Source organism: Sus scrofa, chromosome 5, assembly GCF_054392235.1.
Source record: "Sus scrofa isolate SSC_HxYL_T2T_F1_AM1 chromosome 5, Sscrofa_HxYL_maternal_Yorkshire_Landrace_v2.0, whole genome shotgun sequence".
In the NCBI taxonomy this organism is placed as follows: domain Eukaryota; kingdom Metazoa; phylum Chordata; class Mammalia; order Artiodactyla; family Suidae; genus Sus; species Sus scrofa.
The window spans coordinates 92,430,608-92,446,464 of NC_139387.1; the positions used below are offsets into that span (position 1 = coordinate 92,430,608).

At 42.2% G+C, this 15,857-nt stretch overlaps 1 protein-coding gene across 7 annotated transcripts in view; it reads right to left on the reverse strand.

Moving 5' to 3' along the window:
- Positions 1–1,395: 1,395 nt before the first annotated feature.
- APAF1 (apoptotic peptidase activating factor 1) overlaps positions 1,396–15,857 on the reverse strand; it is a 92,237-nt gene continuing 77,775 nt past the window's right edge. For all 7 annotated transcript variants that reach the window (XM_084957481.1, XM_021093024.2, XM_084957478.1 and 4 more), the window contains 5 exons: positions 14,384–14,503; positions 13,949–14,074; positions 11,883–12,008; positions 8,791–8,937; positions 1,396–3,648 (listed from right to left, as the gene is read on the reverse strand). In XM_084957481.1, coding sequence (XP_084813607.1) covers positions 3,502–3,648; positions 8,791–8,937; positions 11,883–12,008; positions 13,949–14,074; positions 14,384–14,503 — 666 coding nt within the window. In that variant the 3' untranslated portion in view covers positions 1,396–3,501. The remainder of the gene's footprint in view (positions 3,649–8,790; positions 8,938–11,882; positions 12,009–13,948; positions 14,075–14,383; positions 14,504–15,857) is intronic.

Sequence of the window (15,857 nt, forward strand, 5' to 3'; positions counted from 1 at the left end):
CACTGCACTTACCACACCAAGTTGCAATTGTTAGTCTGCTGGTCCTTCAGCTCACCAAACTCCAGACTGCCCATGACTCCGTCTGTGGCCTCCTGTCCTGTCTATCTACAACCATTTTGTTGCTGATCTCATCTGGAGCTGTGGCTTTAAATACTATCCATTCAGAGTTCCCGTCATAGCTCAGCAGAAACGAATCTGACTAGTACCCATGAGGATGTGGGTTCGATCCCTGGCCTCACTCAGTGGGTCAGGGATCCAGTGTCGTCATGAGCTGTGGTGTAGGTCGCAGATGCAGCTTGGATCCCCTGTCGCTGTGGCTGTGGTGTAGGCCAGCAGCTGTACCTCCGATTCAAGCCCCTAGCCTGGGAACCTCTATATGCCGCATGTGCGGCCCTAAAAAGCAATCGATCAATACTATTGGTTCATGGATGACGCTCATATTTTCATCTCCATCACACATCTCGCCCATGAACTCCAGACCCTTTTACCCAACACCCCCACTTGGCTGCCTAACACTCACCTCAAACTTACCATGTCTGAAGGCCTGCTCCTTTCAGTCTTCTCGTCTTAACAGCTCTACTCTTCCAGTTGCTCAAGCCAGGGGCCAAAACCTTTATATCGTTCTTGTCCCTCCCATAACTTTCATCCAACCCATTAGCAACTCCTATTAACTCTTACCTTCACAGCAGATCGAGAATCCGGCTTGTCACAATCTCTTCTGCTGCCACCCGAGTCTGGCCGCCCTCATTTTGCTCAGACTAATGTAAAAACTTCTCAGTGGTCTCCCCATTTCCCTCCTTGCTCGTCCTCCTTTCAGCTGATTCTCAATTTGTTCCCACTGCCAAAGTGATCAAGTTAAAGTTTACGTCCCATCTCCACTGCTCACAGACTGGCACCACATCTCATCTCAGGGTAGGTGTCCTCGCACTGGCCTGGGAGACCTCACCTTTCAGGTCTGAACTCAAGTGTCATCTTCTGGATGAGCAACTCCCTGCAGAACTGCAACCCAGCTCCTCCCCACTTATACACCAACGAATCACTGTAGACATGACTGACCTGTCTGCCTCACCCTAGCCCCCAACCACAGGAGGGGCAAGGACTTTGTTTTGCTCATTGCTATATCCCCCATACCTACAAAAATGCCAGGCACGGGGTAGATCCCAAAAGACATGCACCAAATGCAAGAATTAATAAATTCTCTTCTTTACAGGATCTTCTCCATGCCAGCCACACCAGGCAGCAAACTGAAGAAAGAGAAAATTTTGATAGAACTGAATTACACATAGCTGATAAAAGCATGGACAGAGAGTTGATGGCTTAAATTTGAAGAATCTTTCACATTTGTTTCCTGATCAACAAAGGACAAGCAACGAGTCTGAAATAATCTGAAAACGATTTTCAAAAATATTTTAGGAATTTTATTTTTATAAAATTTTTTAATTCATGTATTTAAGTGTATACCAAGGCAAAAAAAAAAAAAATGTAAGCTGTATCATAAATACAAAACTGTTTCCAAAACATCATAACACATATCCAATACAAAAAACAAAAAAACCTTTATACACACAAAATGCAGTGTATGTTCAATACAAAAAAAAAATTAAAAAATAAAGCAGGGGGAAAGCCTTGAAAAACACTCACCCCAAAGAACAAAACAAAACCGTCCCCCTTGACTGGCCACTTACACTGCCATGAAAGGCTTCTCTTCTTTCCTCATGTTACCCAGTCTCTCTTCTCATTTTTTCTTTTTAATTTATTGGTAAGATAAAAGGGCCAATCAAGGCTTTTTAAAAGCTGATGTTTGTTGTCATACTTTTACAGTCAAGTGACATTTAATTCTAAAAGTTAATACTTTATACTCTGAGCTATGAGTTCCTAAACATTGTAAACCAATCAAATTATGATTTGAGTACTCTAAGTAGAACATACTATTTATAGAAATTCTTTTATAAAAGTAAGATTTTTTACATCACATTTGCTTAAGTCACAGTGAACCTATAAATGAGCTCCTCAACCCACTATGCGACAAAACAAAAAACAAGCCTCCTTAACAATGTGAAAGACTTTATTCACTCTTAAGGTTCCCTCAAATACTAAAGAGGAACATCTGAAAGCACATCTGGAGTGGTCTATTCCCCGTACCCACCTCACATGTATCAACAACAGAAACTAGCTCAATGCTTACCTACTAGTAACACTAATCTGACTTCGCTCTTGCAGCAGCAAAAACTTCTGAATTTTGGTTGTCTTTTACATAAATAATTTTATTAATTTTATATTTATCACATTTCCCTTAACAGTATACTTCAGGGGAAATGTTTAGAGTTAAGCTGCAATGTAAGTACCTGACCAGGAGGTAAAAAAAGCTAGTTACTGATATTGATACGCCTCTTCCTTATCAAAAATTATTTTTCCTGATGAAGCTTAGAATGAAGGAGGGAGGGAAAGGAAGGAAATGCGGAGGGAGAGAAGGGGATAGAAAGCGACAGGCTGGAAGGTTAAAGGTGACATCTTCCAGAGTCACATGACTCTTCCAGCATTGCTCAGAAAACCAAATAGAATTCTCTTGAAATTCACTAACAGCATTAGCAATGCTATTCATCTACAAGTAAATGGAATTAGACAAAAATTATTTTTTACTATTTTCCCTATCTTAGAAAAATTCTGTTGTTTCAACTTATGATTAAAATTGGCTCTTCCCTGATTACTCTGATTTACTAACAGTTAGCTGTGGAGCAAGTACTGAAGTGAGGATTAAGAAAGGTCAAGGTCAGTCAAGTATACCAAGTCTGGTATATAAAAAAGCAGAGAGCAGGACACGGACCAACTTAAAGACTGACAGCTTGAGTCCAGGTCCAGCCCGGGCTGCCATCAGTGGATGAGAAAGGGTAGACCAACAAAATCTACTCTCTCCAACGTGCATAAATTTTGACTCACAGAAAGATCTTTTGGAATCTAAGACTCACTTATCAAGTACATTAAAGGACATTTTTTACATTGTGTACACAGACACAATATTTTTCAAGCAAATTACAGGGGTACAAATAAGGTCTGAGATGATATTTGGGGGAACTATACCCTCTTGGGATAAGTGTGGTTCATAAAGCCAAGCCACTACTACCCTGTAGCACAGCCTGCATAATGATAATATTAAAATACACATTTCCTTCAAATTATTCTTATTAATTATGTCAACCAATTTGAGTGCATCAAGGGAGAATTTTACCAACAGTATAACGAGGTACATATTTACATTTCCATTTGCATCTTCAGGACAAACTGTTAAAAATAATGATGATGATTATGAAAAACAAGATTAAAAGTGTGTTCATTTGGGAAAAGCTACATTAATATTATTCATCCAACCACAAATACTTTTGTAATGAATGCAATACTGCAAAACAATTCACAGCTTTATAAAAAAAGTTGAAATACAGAGTTTCATTACGATTTTTTCCAATTCAAAATTAAGAGTTCAACTTGCATCACTGCTCAACTATTTTACTCTAAAATCTTTAAAACATACAGAATACCAAGATTATCCACAGTCACATATGTTTTGAAGTCAGGGGACACATGTATTTTCTTAAGATTGGTTCCATTTGTGTAGAACGTCTGTATGGATTTCCCAGAGTCAACATTCCACCACTGTTCAGAAAAACATAAAATTCTCATTAGGTTGGTAATTACACTGTAAGGCAATCTACAGTGCCACCCGGATCCTTCACCCATCACCTCCCCACCCCCAAACTTAAGCAAACTTTCGCATTACCATAAATGCTAAATATGGTATTACCAACCTGGTCAGCCTTATCCTGACTAACCCTGGTGACGACCTCCCAGCTACCTACCCCACCCCTAACCCCACTAAGGTGTGCTGGAGAAACATGCAGCCTACTCAGAGCTGCAGGCACAAGACTACACAAAGCACATTGTGGTGATGGCTGGACTGAACTCTCCCATCTGCACGTCCTTCTCAGTAGAATGGGGAGAATGACCCCCTCGTCTCTAGAAATGCCTCTTTGCAGACATGGGCAGGAATCCTGGCAGACACCAACGCTACTCATAGTGTAGGCTGCAGGACAGAATGTTCTCTCTACGGACCCTTCTCTTTCATCAGGAGTGATTCAAGAGCCCACAAGTTTATTTACAAGTCCATACATTCATTTGCTAAATGAATACTGAACACCTCAAAGGTGTTCTCTGGCCAAGTCCTTCCTTTTTCCTCCCAGTTGTTGAATTTACTAAGATTATAACAATATTTACATTCTTTTACCAAATGGAGATCATCCATCTTACAGCTAAGATGAGGGCAAAAGAGACAACGTACACAAACAGCTTCTGAGAAGGCCTCAGGTACATCAAGAGTCTGATTATTACGAATGCCATCAGTGATCACGTCTGTAACCGTGGCAATGCCTAGCATCCTGCCTTGCACCTGTGACTGGATCAACCCTTCCTGTTCACCATCAGTAACAGTACCTGGTAAAAGTATGTCTTGGGGACTTGAGCAAACCTCAATGCAGCAGCATATACTAACATGCTATTTCCCAGAACTGACAATTTTGCTTGCTAAAACAGCAGGGTCATCAAAACTACAGAAGATACACTCAACCTACTTGAGAGAAGACTCATTAGTTTTCAGTCACTAGAACCAAGTCCAAGAGGTAGTAACAAGGCCTTTAGACATCACCTAGTCCAATGCCTCACTTTAGAAATAAGGAAGTCAATGAAAAAATTAAAAAAAGAAAAAAAGAAAAGGAGTTCCCGTCGTGGCGCAGTGGGTTAACGAATCCGACTAGGAACCATGAGGTTGAGGTTTCCATCCCTGGCCTCACTCAGTGGGTTAAGGATCCGGCATTGCCATGAGCTGTGGTGTAGGTCACAGACGCAGCTCAGATCTGGCGTTGCTGCGGCTCTGGCGAAGGCTGGAGGCTACAGCTCCGATTAGACCCCTAGCCTGGGAACCCCCATATGCCTCGAGAGCAGCCCAAGAAAATGGCAAAAAGACAAAAATAAACAAATTAATTAATTAAAAATTTAAAAAAAAGAAAGAAAGAAGGAAGTCAGGGTTGAGAAAGAAGCAAGGCCTTGTCACTGTAGAGGCCACTGCTAGCGGGTGGCACAGGTGAACAGTTACCTGGCTTCCCAACCTAGTGCACCCACTACCTTCCCTCCATTACAACAGACCCTCTACCTGGAAACACTATCCCAGCCACTAATCTCAGTATGGACTAAAGACAACGATACTAAAATAGGACTTACTCAGGGGACTTTTAGGAAAGTGAAACTATTGTTTGATACTACCATGGTAGATATGTGTAGTTACACAATCGTCAAAAATTCACAGAATGAGCAACACTAAAAATGCACCCTAATGTAAACTGGACTTTGAGTGATAATGATGTGTCAGTGAACATTCATCAGCTACAAATGTACCCTCTGGTGGGCGACTGATAGTAGGGGAGGCTTGTGGGGAGGGGCAGCGGGGGGTTAAGGGAACTCTACACTTTCTGCTCAATTTTGCTTTGAAACTAAATCCGCCCTAAGAAATATTTTTTTAAAAAAATAGCAGCTGGATGGAGAGATAAATTGGAAATTTGGGATTAACAGATACAAACCACCATACATAAAATAGGAAGTTCCCTTGTGGGGCAACAGATTAAGGATCTGGCATTGCCACAGCTGTGGCACAAGTCACAACTGTGGCGCAGGTTCGATCCCTAACCCAGGAACTTCCACATGCCACAGGTATGGCCAAAAAAAAAAAATATATATATATATATATATATATATATAGACGAACCACAAGGGCCTACTGTATAGCACAGGGAACTATACTCAATATCTTGTAATAACCTATAATGGAAAAGAATCTGAAAGTATATACATATACATGTGTGTATATATATGCATATATGTAACTGAAGCATTGCTGTACAATTAAAACGTTGTAAATCAACTATAATTCATTTTTTTCAATGGGGAGAAATAGCTAACATTTACTCAGGATACACTATGAGCCACTATGTGTAAGTATTTTACATGCATTAACTCCTTTAACCCTCCCAACCCTTTGAGCGGCAGAGGCAGGCTCTGAATCCAGGGAGTCTGCCCCAAGGCTCACTCTCCCGACCTTTACGCTCACCTCTACGGAACGGCAAGCCTGCATTTATCACAGGTATTCCACATTTCAAATCAGCCTTTCTCCTCATTAGTATGAATTAGTATGGATTTCTTGTCACTCTAACAGTATGTACTCTGGGCCGTAACACAAATAAATTACAGTATTTTTAACTTGTAAGGGGGGATAATTTTAAAAGTTAAGCGCTTTTTAGCTACTGTATACCTACTTTACTGACATTCGATTTATACAGCTTGGATTATGAAGTGAACAGACTCAAAAGGCCTGTTTTCTTGGACACTACAGCAGCTGTTCCTTTTTACTTTTAATTTGCTCTGTGCTTTTGGAGAGTCTCATTAACATGCTGGGTAGATGCAAGCTGGGCTATATCATCATCAGTTTAACCATGCTGGCAAGTCAACCAGAAAGAACAGCCTGATTGTCACTTAAATATACAGAATATTTAGGCTACAGGTTCTTTCGCCGTGAAGACATAACCTCTCCAGCACAGGCATTGATTCTGCTGTTTATTTCAAGGTTCTCCAGGAACTCTGGTCACTGATCTCTATCATCTCTTATAAGCCAGACTCATGATTATGTGATAGCTTTCCACGGGGCCCAGCGCGTCAAAAGACATGGTCGTAAGCAGCTCAGAGTCAAAGCTGAGCGATTAAGTTCTCCAGAAATTAATATGGCTGAAGACTCCCAGCTTCCAACACAGAGACAGCAATGCTGCTCCTCTAAGCATCATCCTCAGAGCAAGCAGAGTACAGTTTGTCTCTCCACTGAAGGAGGACAAGTGGGGAAAGTCTCTACAATCCTCTAATATCTAAATAAAGGTGTGCCCTAAAAGGTACAGGCTAATGCAACATCTTGCAAATAGCACTGTATTTTCAATGCAAACTTGCAAAGGGATCATAACATACATCCTCTTGTAGAGTTAAAAATTGTCCTCTGATTTATCCTTTTTTATAAGCTAGATATGTATTTATTTATTTATTTTTCTTTTCAGGGCCACACTCGCAGCATACAGAGGTTCCCAGGCTAGGGGTCTAACTGGAGCTACAGCTGCTGGCCTACACCACAGCCACAGCAATGCCAGATCCGAGTTGCATGTGCAACCTACACCACGGCTCATAGTAACACCAGATCCTCAGCCCATTGAGCGAGGCCAGGGATCGAACCCGCAACCTCATGGTTCCTAGGTGGATTCATTTCTGCTGCTCCACAACAGCAACTCCATGGCTAGATTTTTACATTAAGTGAAACTGCATTTTATGAGGGTCCCATATAAACAAAACCTCACTCATTCAAATATTTCTGAACATCTATATTGTGTTAGACGACTAATCAGAATCACCTCCTACACATGAAAAGTATTCAGTCAGAAAAAAAATGGTCTTGTAAGATTTAGTTCATTAGGGATCTGTTCTAAGTGGCCAGTATAATACACAGTATCACCCTTGAACCCTCTTACAAGTAAACCACTATTCAAAAGACTCCACTCAAGCATCCCCTCCACAGGAAGCCTCTGCAAGCTCCCAAAGGTAGAGCTGCCCACTCCTCTCCTTTGCGCCGCCACGATCCTTAGGCAAACGCGTCCCAGAACCCCTCCTAGACTTAGAGACTCTTGTTATTTACTGCTTCCCCCAAAGACTGTCAACCAACCACCTGGACAAGAACCAAGCTTTAAACACTGTGCCACAGGGCAGTCCCAGCATACAGTGGGCACTTAATATATACTGAGGGAATGGACAGATAAAAAGATGCAAGCACCAAAAAACAACACTGAGGCACGACGACACACTCAACCCTGGCCTCAGTATTCAACCTTAAGTTTGTATGAGGCAACTTACGAAGTAATTTTAGGAAATTCACCACCTCTGTGAACATCAGTTTCCTCATCCACAAGCCAAGGATGATAAAATTTATGCTTCACAAAGCTGGCTAATAAGATGATGTAAGTACGGCATTTTGTAAACCCATTTTGCAAGAGGCTGCTGCTGCTGTTTCATTATTGCTATGGCCACCACTGCCATCACTACTGCTACTATGGCCACTACTGCTTAAGAAAGGAAATTTCACAAAAAAATTTTTTAAAGACTTTCAACCAACACCGTTAACAATTAGTGAAGTAGGAAATCAAACTAAATGCCTCTTTTTTATGTGTGTCTTTTTAGGGCCATACCGGCTGCATATTGAGGTTCCTAGGCTATGGGTCAAATCAGAGCCATAGCCACTGGCCTATGCCACAGTCACAGCAACACCAGATCTGAGCCATGTCTGCTCACAGCACCACTGGGTCTTTAACCCAGTGAGCGAGGCCAGGGCTCGAACCTGCATCCCCATGGTTACCAGTCAGATTCATTTCCACCGAGCCACAATAGGAACTCTGTAACACCTCACTTTCTAGTCAGTCTGATCGCCTAAGAGTCTGTATGAGGCAGCATGACAGAGAACGTCCCTAACACTGTCAACAAAACTCCCGAGAACTCTGGGGAAAGCGGGCTTGCAGATTTCAGACTCATCACTCGATACGGGGCAGCAGTAACTGCCCTTCCTCTCTGATGGCTCTTATGAGGCCCAACTGAAAAACAAGAAGTGAAAACAGCTTGGAAAGCAGGATACAGGCTGGTCTTTTCTTTCAGTCTCGGAGAAACCCTTACCTTAAGATACCCTCCAGCAGAAACAAGCATTTTGCCATCTGGAGAAAAGCGAAGGTCGGTCACCCAGCCTCCGTGGGTAGCAGCTCCTCCTTCTACTAAGACTGGAGCACACGAATGAAGAAGCTCACCGTTTGAGACATTCCATATCTGCATAAACAGGACACACAGTTCATTAACAGGGTTCCTCAGAAGTCTTCTATATCGATCTCAGCTACAACAGATTTGGAAATCTTTCTTGAAAAATCTAATTAGGAGTTCCCGTCGTGGCTCAGTTGTTAACGAATCCGACTAGGAACCATGAGGTTGCGGGTTCCATCCCTGGCCTTGCTCAGTGGGTTAAAGATCCGGCATTGCCGTGAGCTGTGGTGTAGGTTGCAGACGCGGCTCAGATCCTGAGTTGCTGTGGCTGTGGCACAGGCCAGCAGCTGTAGCTCCGATTCGACCCCGGGCCTGGGAACCTCCATATGCCGCTGGAGCGGCCCCAGAAAAAGGTAAAAAGCCAAAAATAAATAAATAAATAAATAAAAATCTAATTAAAATTGAGTTATACCTTAAGAATTTTTTTTTAGATTACATTCCCTTCCACCTAATTTTTATAATACTAATATAATTAAAATGCATTACAGTATTTATCATTAACTATACTCCACTTAGAGTGACTGATTAGAATGCTGTGATTCTTTCATTTAATAAAAGGAGAATGTTGAGAGAAGCAAGGAATAAATTAAAAAAAAAAAAGTCTAACAAATAAACTACATCAAAAAACCCAAAAAATTCTAGTTTAGGATCTACCACTAAGAATACTGACAGATGCTATTCAGACACCTAAAGCATACGTATTTTAATTTTTTCTTCACACCTGGAGTATATGGAAGTTCCCAGTTTAGGGGTCAAATCGGAGCCACAGATGAGGTCTACACCACAGCTATGGCAATGCTGGATCCTCAACCCACTGAGTGAAGCCAGGGATCGAATCCGCATCCTCAGAGACAACGCCATGGTTCTTAACTTACTGAGCCACAACAGCAACTCCCAAGTATATGTATTTTACATATTTTAAACAACAAGTCCCTGTAAAGTTTGTTTTGGTTTTTTGGTTTCTTTGGTTACACCCACAGCATGTGGAAATTCCAGGGCCAGAGATCAAACCCGTGCCACGGCAGTAACAACACTGGATCCTTAACCTGATAGGCCACCAGGGAACCCCTGTAAAGTTTCACAAATAAACAGATATATAATGCATATAGTTTATGTATGTATGTGTAAAATAAACAAGCACACCTACATACACTAAAATTATTTTACTAGACTCATAAAAAACCCAATTACTGGAGTTCCTGTCATGGCTCAGCAGAAACGAATCTGACTAGCATCCATGAGGATGAAGGTTCAATCCCTGGCCTCGCTCAGTGGGTTAAGGATCCAGCGTTGCCGTGAGCTGTAGTGTAGGTTGCATACATGGCTCAGATCTGACAGTGCTGTGGCTATGGCACAGGCCAGCGGCTACAGTTCTGATTCAACCCCTAACGTGGGAACCTCCATTTGCCATGGGTACGGCTCTAAAAAGACCAAAAAAAAAAAACCAATTATTTACAGATACTATAGTATTACATTTATTTCCAGTGATACTTAATATCTAAGCAGTACTCTAATTTTTCCAAGAAATTTACACCAAAATAAGAAAAACAGGCATAAAGAGCAAAATAATCAAAATTATCATTTGTAAATGTCTCCCCAGGAAATCCAAGAAAATCAAATGGAAAAACTGATTAGAAAGAATTCAGAAAGACAGCTAGATATATAATATATATATTTAAAAATTAACATCTTTCCTACATTTTCAAAAATCAGGTAGAAAAACAAAATTTTTTCAATGCACTAGAGAAAATTTTTAAAGCAACATTCATTTACAAAGAGACAATTTTTTCTTTTTGGCATTTCTGGAAAATGATACACTGCTTCACAACCAGTAAATGGGCCCTTTCTTCCAGAGATGAAAACTCGGAGCAAAACAAATATTCCCAAAGCAGCCCCGCCCCTTCAGCTGGCATGGTATTTATGAGAATGGTATAGAGAAGGCTGATCACTTAGGCCTCAAGCAAGGGGATCTTAATTTTCCTAGAAAGCCTACCTGATGATGGCTGGATGCCTCCAAACATCATACTCCCTCATTCTTCTGCACTGTATACCTATTCCTAATTTTAATTTCCTTTGTAAAAAGCAAACAAAAAACAAGACTCGCCTCAACTACACTTATTACCAAAGCAGTCACCCTCAGTGCCCAAACTATTTCCATCAACTGCCCAATCCTTCTAACGCAGCCAGAGGAAGGCAGTCCCATGAGGACTACGACAGGCCACACTGTAAATGCTATCTAGTGGATATACTGCTAAAGAGACCTTTTCTTTCCGTGCAAAAAAAAACAGGAGAATCTGGAGTTCCCATTGTGACTCAGCAGTAACGAACCCGACTAGTATTCATGAGGATGTGGGTTTGATCCCTGGTCCCGGCTCAGTGGGTTAAGGATCCAGTGTTGCCGTGAGCTGTGGTGTAGGTCGCAGACACGGCTCGGATCTGGTGTTGCTGTGGTTATGGTGTAGAACAGCAGCAACAGCTCCGATTAGACCCCTAGCCTGGGAACCTCCATATGCTGCAGGTGCAGCCCCGAAAGGAAAAAAAAAAAAAAAAAGAAAGACAATAGGAGAATGTGCAATTCATTTACAATCGAGATAACAATTTACAAAAATTATTTTCCTCAGATTCTGCCACTAAAAACAATCTTTGGTTCAGGTCTGAGAATCAAGATGAATCCCCCTCAAGCTAACAGCAGAGAACCAACTGCAAATAACTAGGGCATCTGCCTCCGCTCATACACAGGAAATGCTTCACTCTAACTCTACAATGAATTCTCCTCCGCAGTGGAATGCAGCTGTGAACACAACGTGCACAAGAAACAGAACAAAGAACGCTTCGTCCCACAATAACACCGGGGCCTATGTTTCCCTGTCGCATCCACAAAGGCCCCCAGTGTGGTGCAGAGGGCTGGCCAAGGCTACAAGCAAACCAGGGCTTTCGTGTCACAAACACCCTACCCTGATTTCTCCGTTGTCATCTCCAGTCGCCAACAGGGTACTGTCCACGGAGAAGGCAGAGCAGCGCACGCAGCCTTTGTGGCCTCTCAATTCATGAAGAGGGGAAAGGAGGTCAAAACTCCAAATCTGGAAGGCAATTCAGATTGTTTAGGGGAAGTAAATAAACTCAAAATAAGCATCAACAAACCCTGCCTCAAGTGCTAGTTAGCCACAAATTTAATCACATGAAGTTCTAACATTCAACAGTTCATAAATTTTCATGAGAGGCCCAAATTCCAACTAGCAACCTGGTTCCTTTTTCTGAGTTTCCCTTTAATTACTCAAGTTCACCTCAGTTCAAGGATCAATGTCACAGCTTCCTTAACTTTAGAATCAGAAGGGAGAACAACAAAGCTGTCTGTGGAGTGAAGCAGACTTGCATGTGAGTCCTGGCTCCACTATTTTCTAGTTCCTTGTTGCCTAGGACAACCCACATAAACTTGTCTGGCTTCAGTTTCTGCATCTCTATGATGGGGACAATAGCACCTGCTGTGGGAAAATTACATGAGACAACAGAGAACGAAATCCCCAGCACCGGGCCTTGCACAGGGTAAGAGTTCTTCAACGGTTAATCGCGAAGCCATCCTCCTCTCCTCACAGCCAAAGGCTCTTCTTTTCCTTCCTTTCTTCTCCTTTGTAGTCCTGTCATCACCATGAACAAACATATACGGAAAACGTGTTCCAGGCACCATGAAAAAAGAACTGGTAGTAAGTACAAAGAGAACTGGAGGAGTTCCCATCGTGGCGCAGTGGTGGGCGAATCCGACTAGGAACCATGAGGTTGCGGGTTCGGTCCCTGCCCTTGCTCAGTGCGTTAACGATGCGGCGTTGCCGTGAGCTGTGGTGTAGGTTGCAGACTCGGCTCGGATCCCGCGTTGCTGTGGCTCTGGCGTAGGCCGGTGGCTACAGCTCCGATTCAACCCCTAGCCTGGGAACCTCCATATGCCGCAGGAGCGGCCCAAGAAATAGCAACAATAACAACAACAACAACAAAAAAAAAAGAGAACTGGATACAGTCCTTGCCCTTGAAAAGTTTCTAGTTTAACCAGGAATACAGGGCTCGTGAATGGCTAAGTGAATAGTGGCCTGAAGTAAATGCTCTGATAAACCTGAGTGATATGTAACAGGAACGCTGACGGCAGAGCAGCTAATCCTGCCTACGGACCAGGAAAGGGTTCCCTGAAGGTCTGACCTCAAATCTAGGTCTAGAAGAATGAGTCATAATGCTTCGAGGTGAAAAAAAGGACAGAAGGCTGGGCCAAGTCCAAGTTAACAGTATGCACAAAAAGACGGAAGCAGAAGTACTGGGGCACAGAGGGCACCAGGTAGCAGAAAGAGATGGTGATGGGCCAGGGGGTTGGACTTATAAACCGTCGGGTCACAGAGGAGTTTTGACAGACGACTCAGGCAGCGGTAGGGAAGATGAACTGGAGGAGAAACAGACCAGCGGCCGGTGCATCAATGAAGGAAGAGAGCCTGGTCTTAAGGGTGGGACAAGGAGGAGAACAAGGATCCAAGGGACACTGAAGATTAATCAATGGAGCACGAAAGACAGGACAGAGTCCCAGGCAATTCCAAGGTTTATGGTTTGGAAAGATGGGTAGATAATGATGCCATTAACGAAGATGGAGAGAGTATGCAGTGTCCCCAGCTAGGCAGCATCATTTCTCTGGAATGCGATTTTCAGAAGCATCAATTTACATCAACTACATAAAAATGTGTTACGGGTGTACAATTAAATGCAAATCTCTTTCAATGCTTTTTATTGCCTGTAATATGCAGTAGAGACTGCCTCTGATTACTAACAGACAAAAAGTCATCAGTAAGGGAGAAAATCAAAAATCCTCAATGTCATTCACTTAATCTACTTGACACAAACTAAATGCCAATGGGCATCCTTCAAAAACACACAAGATATGAGACAGACATGTGGATAGAAACTTACTCGGTTTTACACATTACTTGGACACACAATACACAACCGATACCAAAGTTTTATGCATGAACTTTTCGGTCCACTGACCCACCTTTGCAGTTTTGTCAGCAGAGGTAGAAGAAAATTTGGTAGCATCAGGAGAAATATCACAAGAAAGTACTGTATCCTGGTGACAGACAAAGTCCTTTTCTATTCTTCCAGTTATAATATTCCATACCTTCAAAGAAAAACTCAGAAGTTGACACTGTTAAGAACAATTTTTATTGCTGAGCATCATCAGCTAGAAGACATCTCTAAAACAAAAACTTAGCACACTGGTTGTTCTGACCTCTTTAAGTGCCTTTTAGCGCAAATGTTCATAAACACACAGCAGATGTAGGTGACGGCAATAAACAGAAAACAGGCAGGGAAAATAGAAATTTTAAAATGTACGTAGTTACTAGTCAGCCATCTGCTTTCGGCTGTCACAATACAATCAATGCAATACTAGAATACTTGTAAAAAACAAACTTAGGCTTCGAGTTACCTTTACTGTTCCATCAAATGACCAGGAAAGCAGTCTCGAATTTTTCAAGAGTCTAAAGTCTTTCACTGTTTCCTGATGGGCTTGCAGAGAGACAGTCTCCTCTGACTGCCAATTCCACACCTGAATATCAAAGAAATAAGTCTGTTATAACCCTTTCCCCTTATTATAATATCCCATTAGAGGCGTGAGGGAGTATCACTCACTTGTTTAAAGACTTTTATCCTCATGGCATTTCAGTAAAACAAAGAAGAGAACCAAATTAGAATACAGTACCCCATTTTGCAGACAGAGAAGAGAAAAGCTGGGGTTAATTAACTAGGGGCAAAATAAAGTATTTTTCCTCCTAAATAAAATTTGCTTTCTTCAGTTGCTTGGAAGATAATTATACCAGAAGATAGAAAAAAGCCACAGTATGCTAGTGAGATCATCATCTGATTAAATTTTTCAAAGAAAATCATCCCAATTCCATATTCACTGATTTCTAAACCTAACAAGCTAGGCCAATTGTGCAGATTCTAGCTCCACTGAAGCTACTGAATCCTACTGGCCTTATTGCCTGGCAAGGTCAGCTGGCCAGGGCAGCTTCAAACCAGGTCATGGAGTTTCAGAACTACAGAGATCTTACCTAACCCGTAATGCAATCCTCAAAATGACAAAAGTGATAGAGTATATCATTTTTCACATGGAGCTGCAGGAAGAACTCCTCAGATACAAGAGAAAAGAGAAGAAAATGCAGTTTTTGGAGACTGTGTATTCAAAGTAGGCTTGAGAAATGAGCTGGAACTATGATTCACAAACTAGAAGGGCATTTCAAACAAAAGGAATCAATGCTTGAGTTAAAGCAGAGGAGCAGGAAAACAGAAAAATAATAGGGACCTGTTCCTAGTTTGACCTGGCTGGAGACAGGATATGCAGAAGGAACAGCAGCAGGGAAGAGGTTGGGAAGACATTCGAAGAAACAGCCCAGAGGGCCTGAAGCTAGACTTCGGAGGCAGTCTTCCACAAAATGTTCTATTTTTTAACATTAGGAACCAAAAAGTAAAGGAAGAGCAAGCACCATCTCAGGTATGCACGTGAGTAATACCCTGGGTCTAGTTTTTGACTAGTGAAGGTTAAACGGCAGAAATGTTTTCAAAGCTTTTCCTATTGGGCTTAGACAAAAGCATAAAAGAAATTGCATCTCTCTCTCACCCCCTTTCTTCACCCCTCTATCCTCCACATCTAGCATCCGCCCTCCCACTGAGGGCTGGGAAATCTCCAGCTTTTCTGGCTCTGAGTGCTCGTACACAAAAACAAGGTATCCCGTATCAGAGCAAGGGACCTCGGAAGAGGAACTGGAAGTGAGAGTAATTCTAAGGCGTTCCCCGGTGGCATAGTGAGTTAAGGATCTGGCATTGTCACTGGTGTGGCTCAGGTCGCTGCTATGGTGCGGGTTCAATTCCTAGCCCCAGAACGTCCACATGCTGTGGGCGCG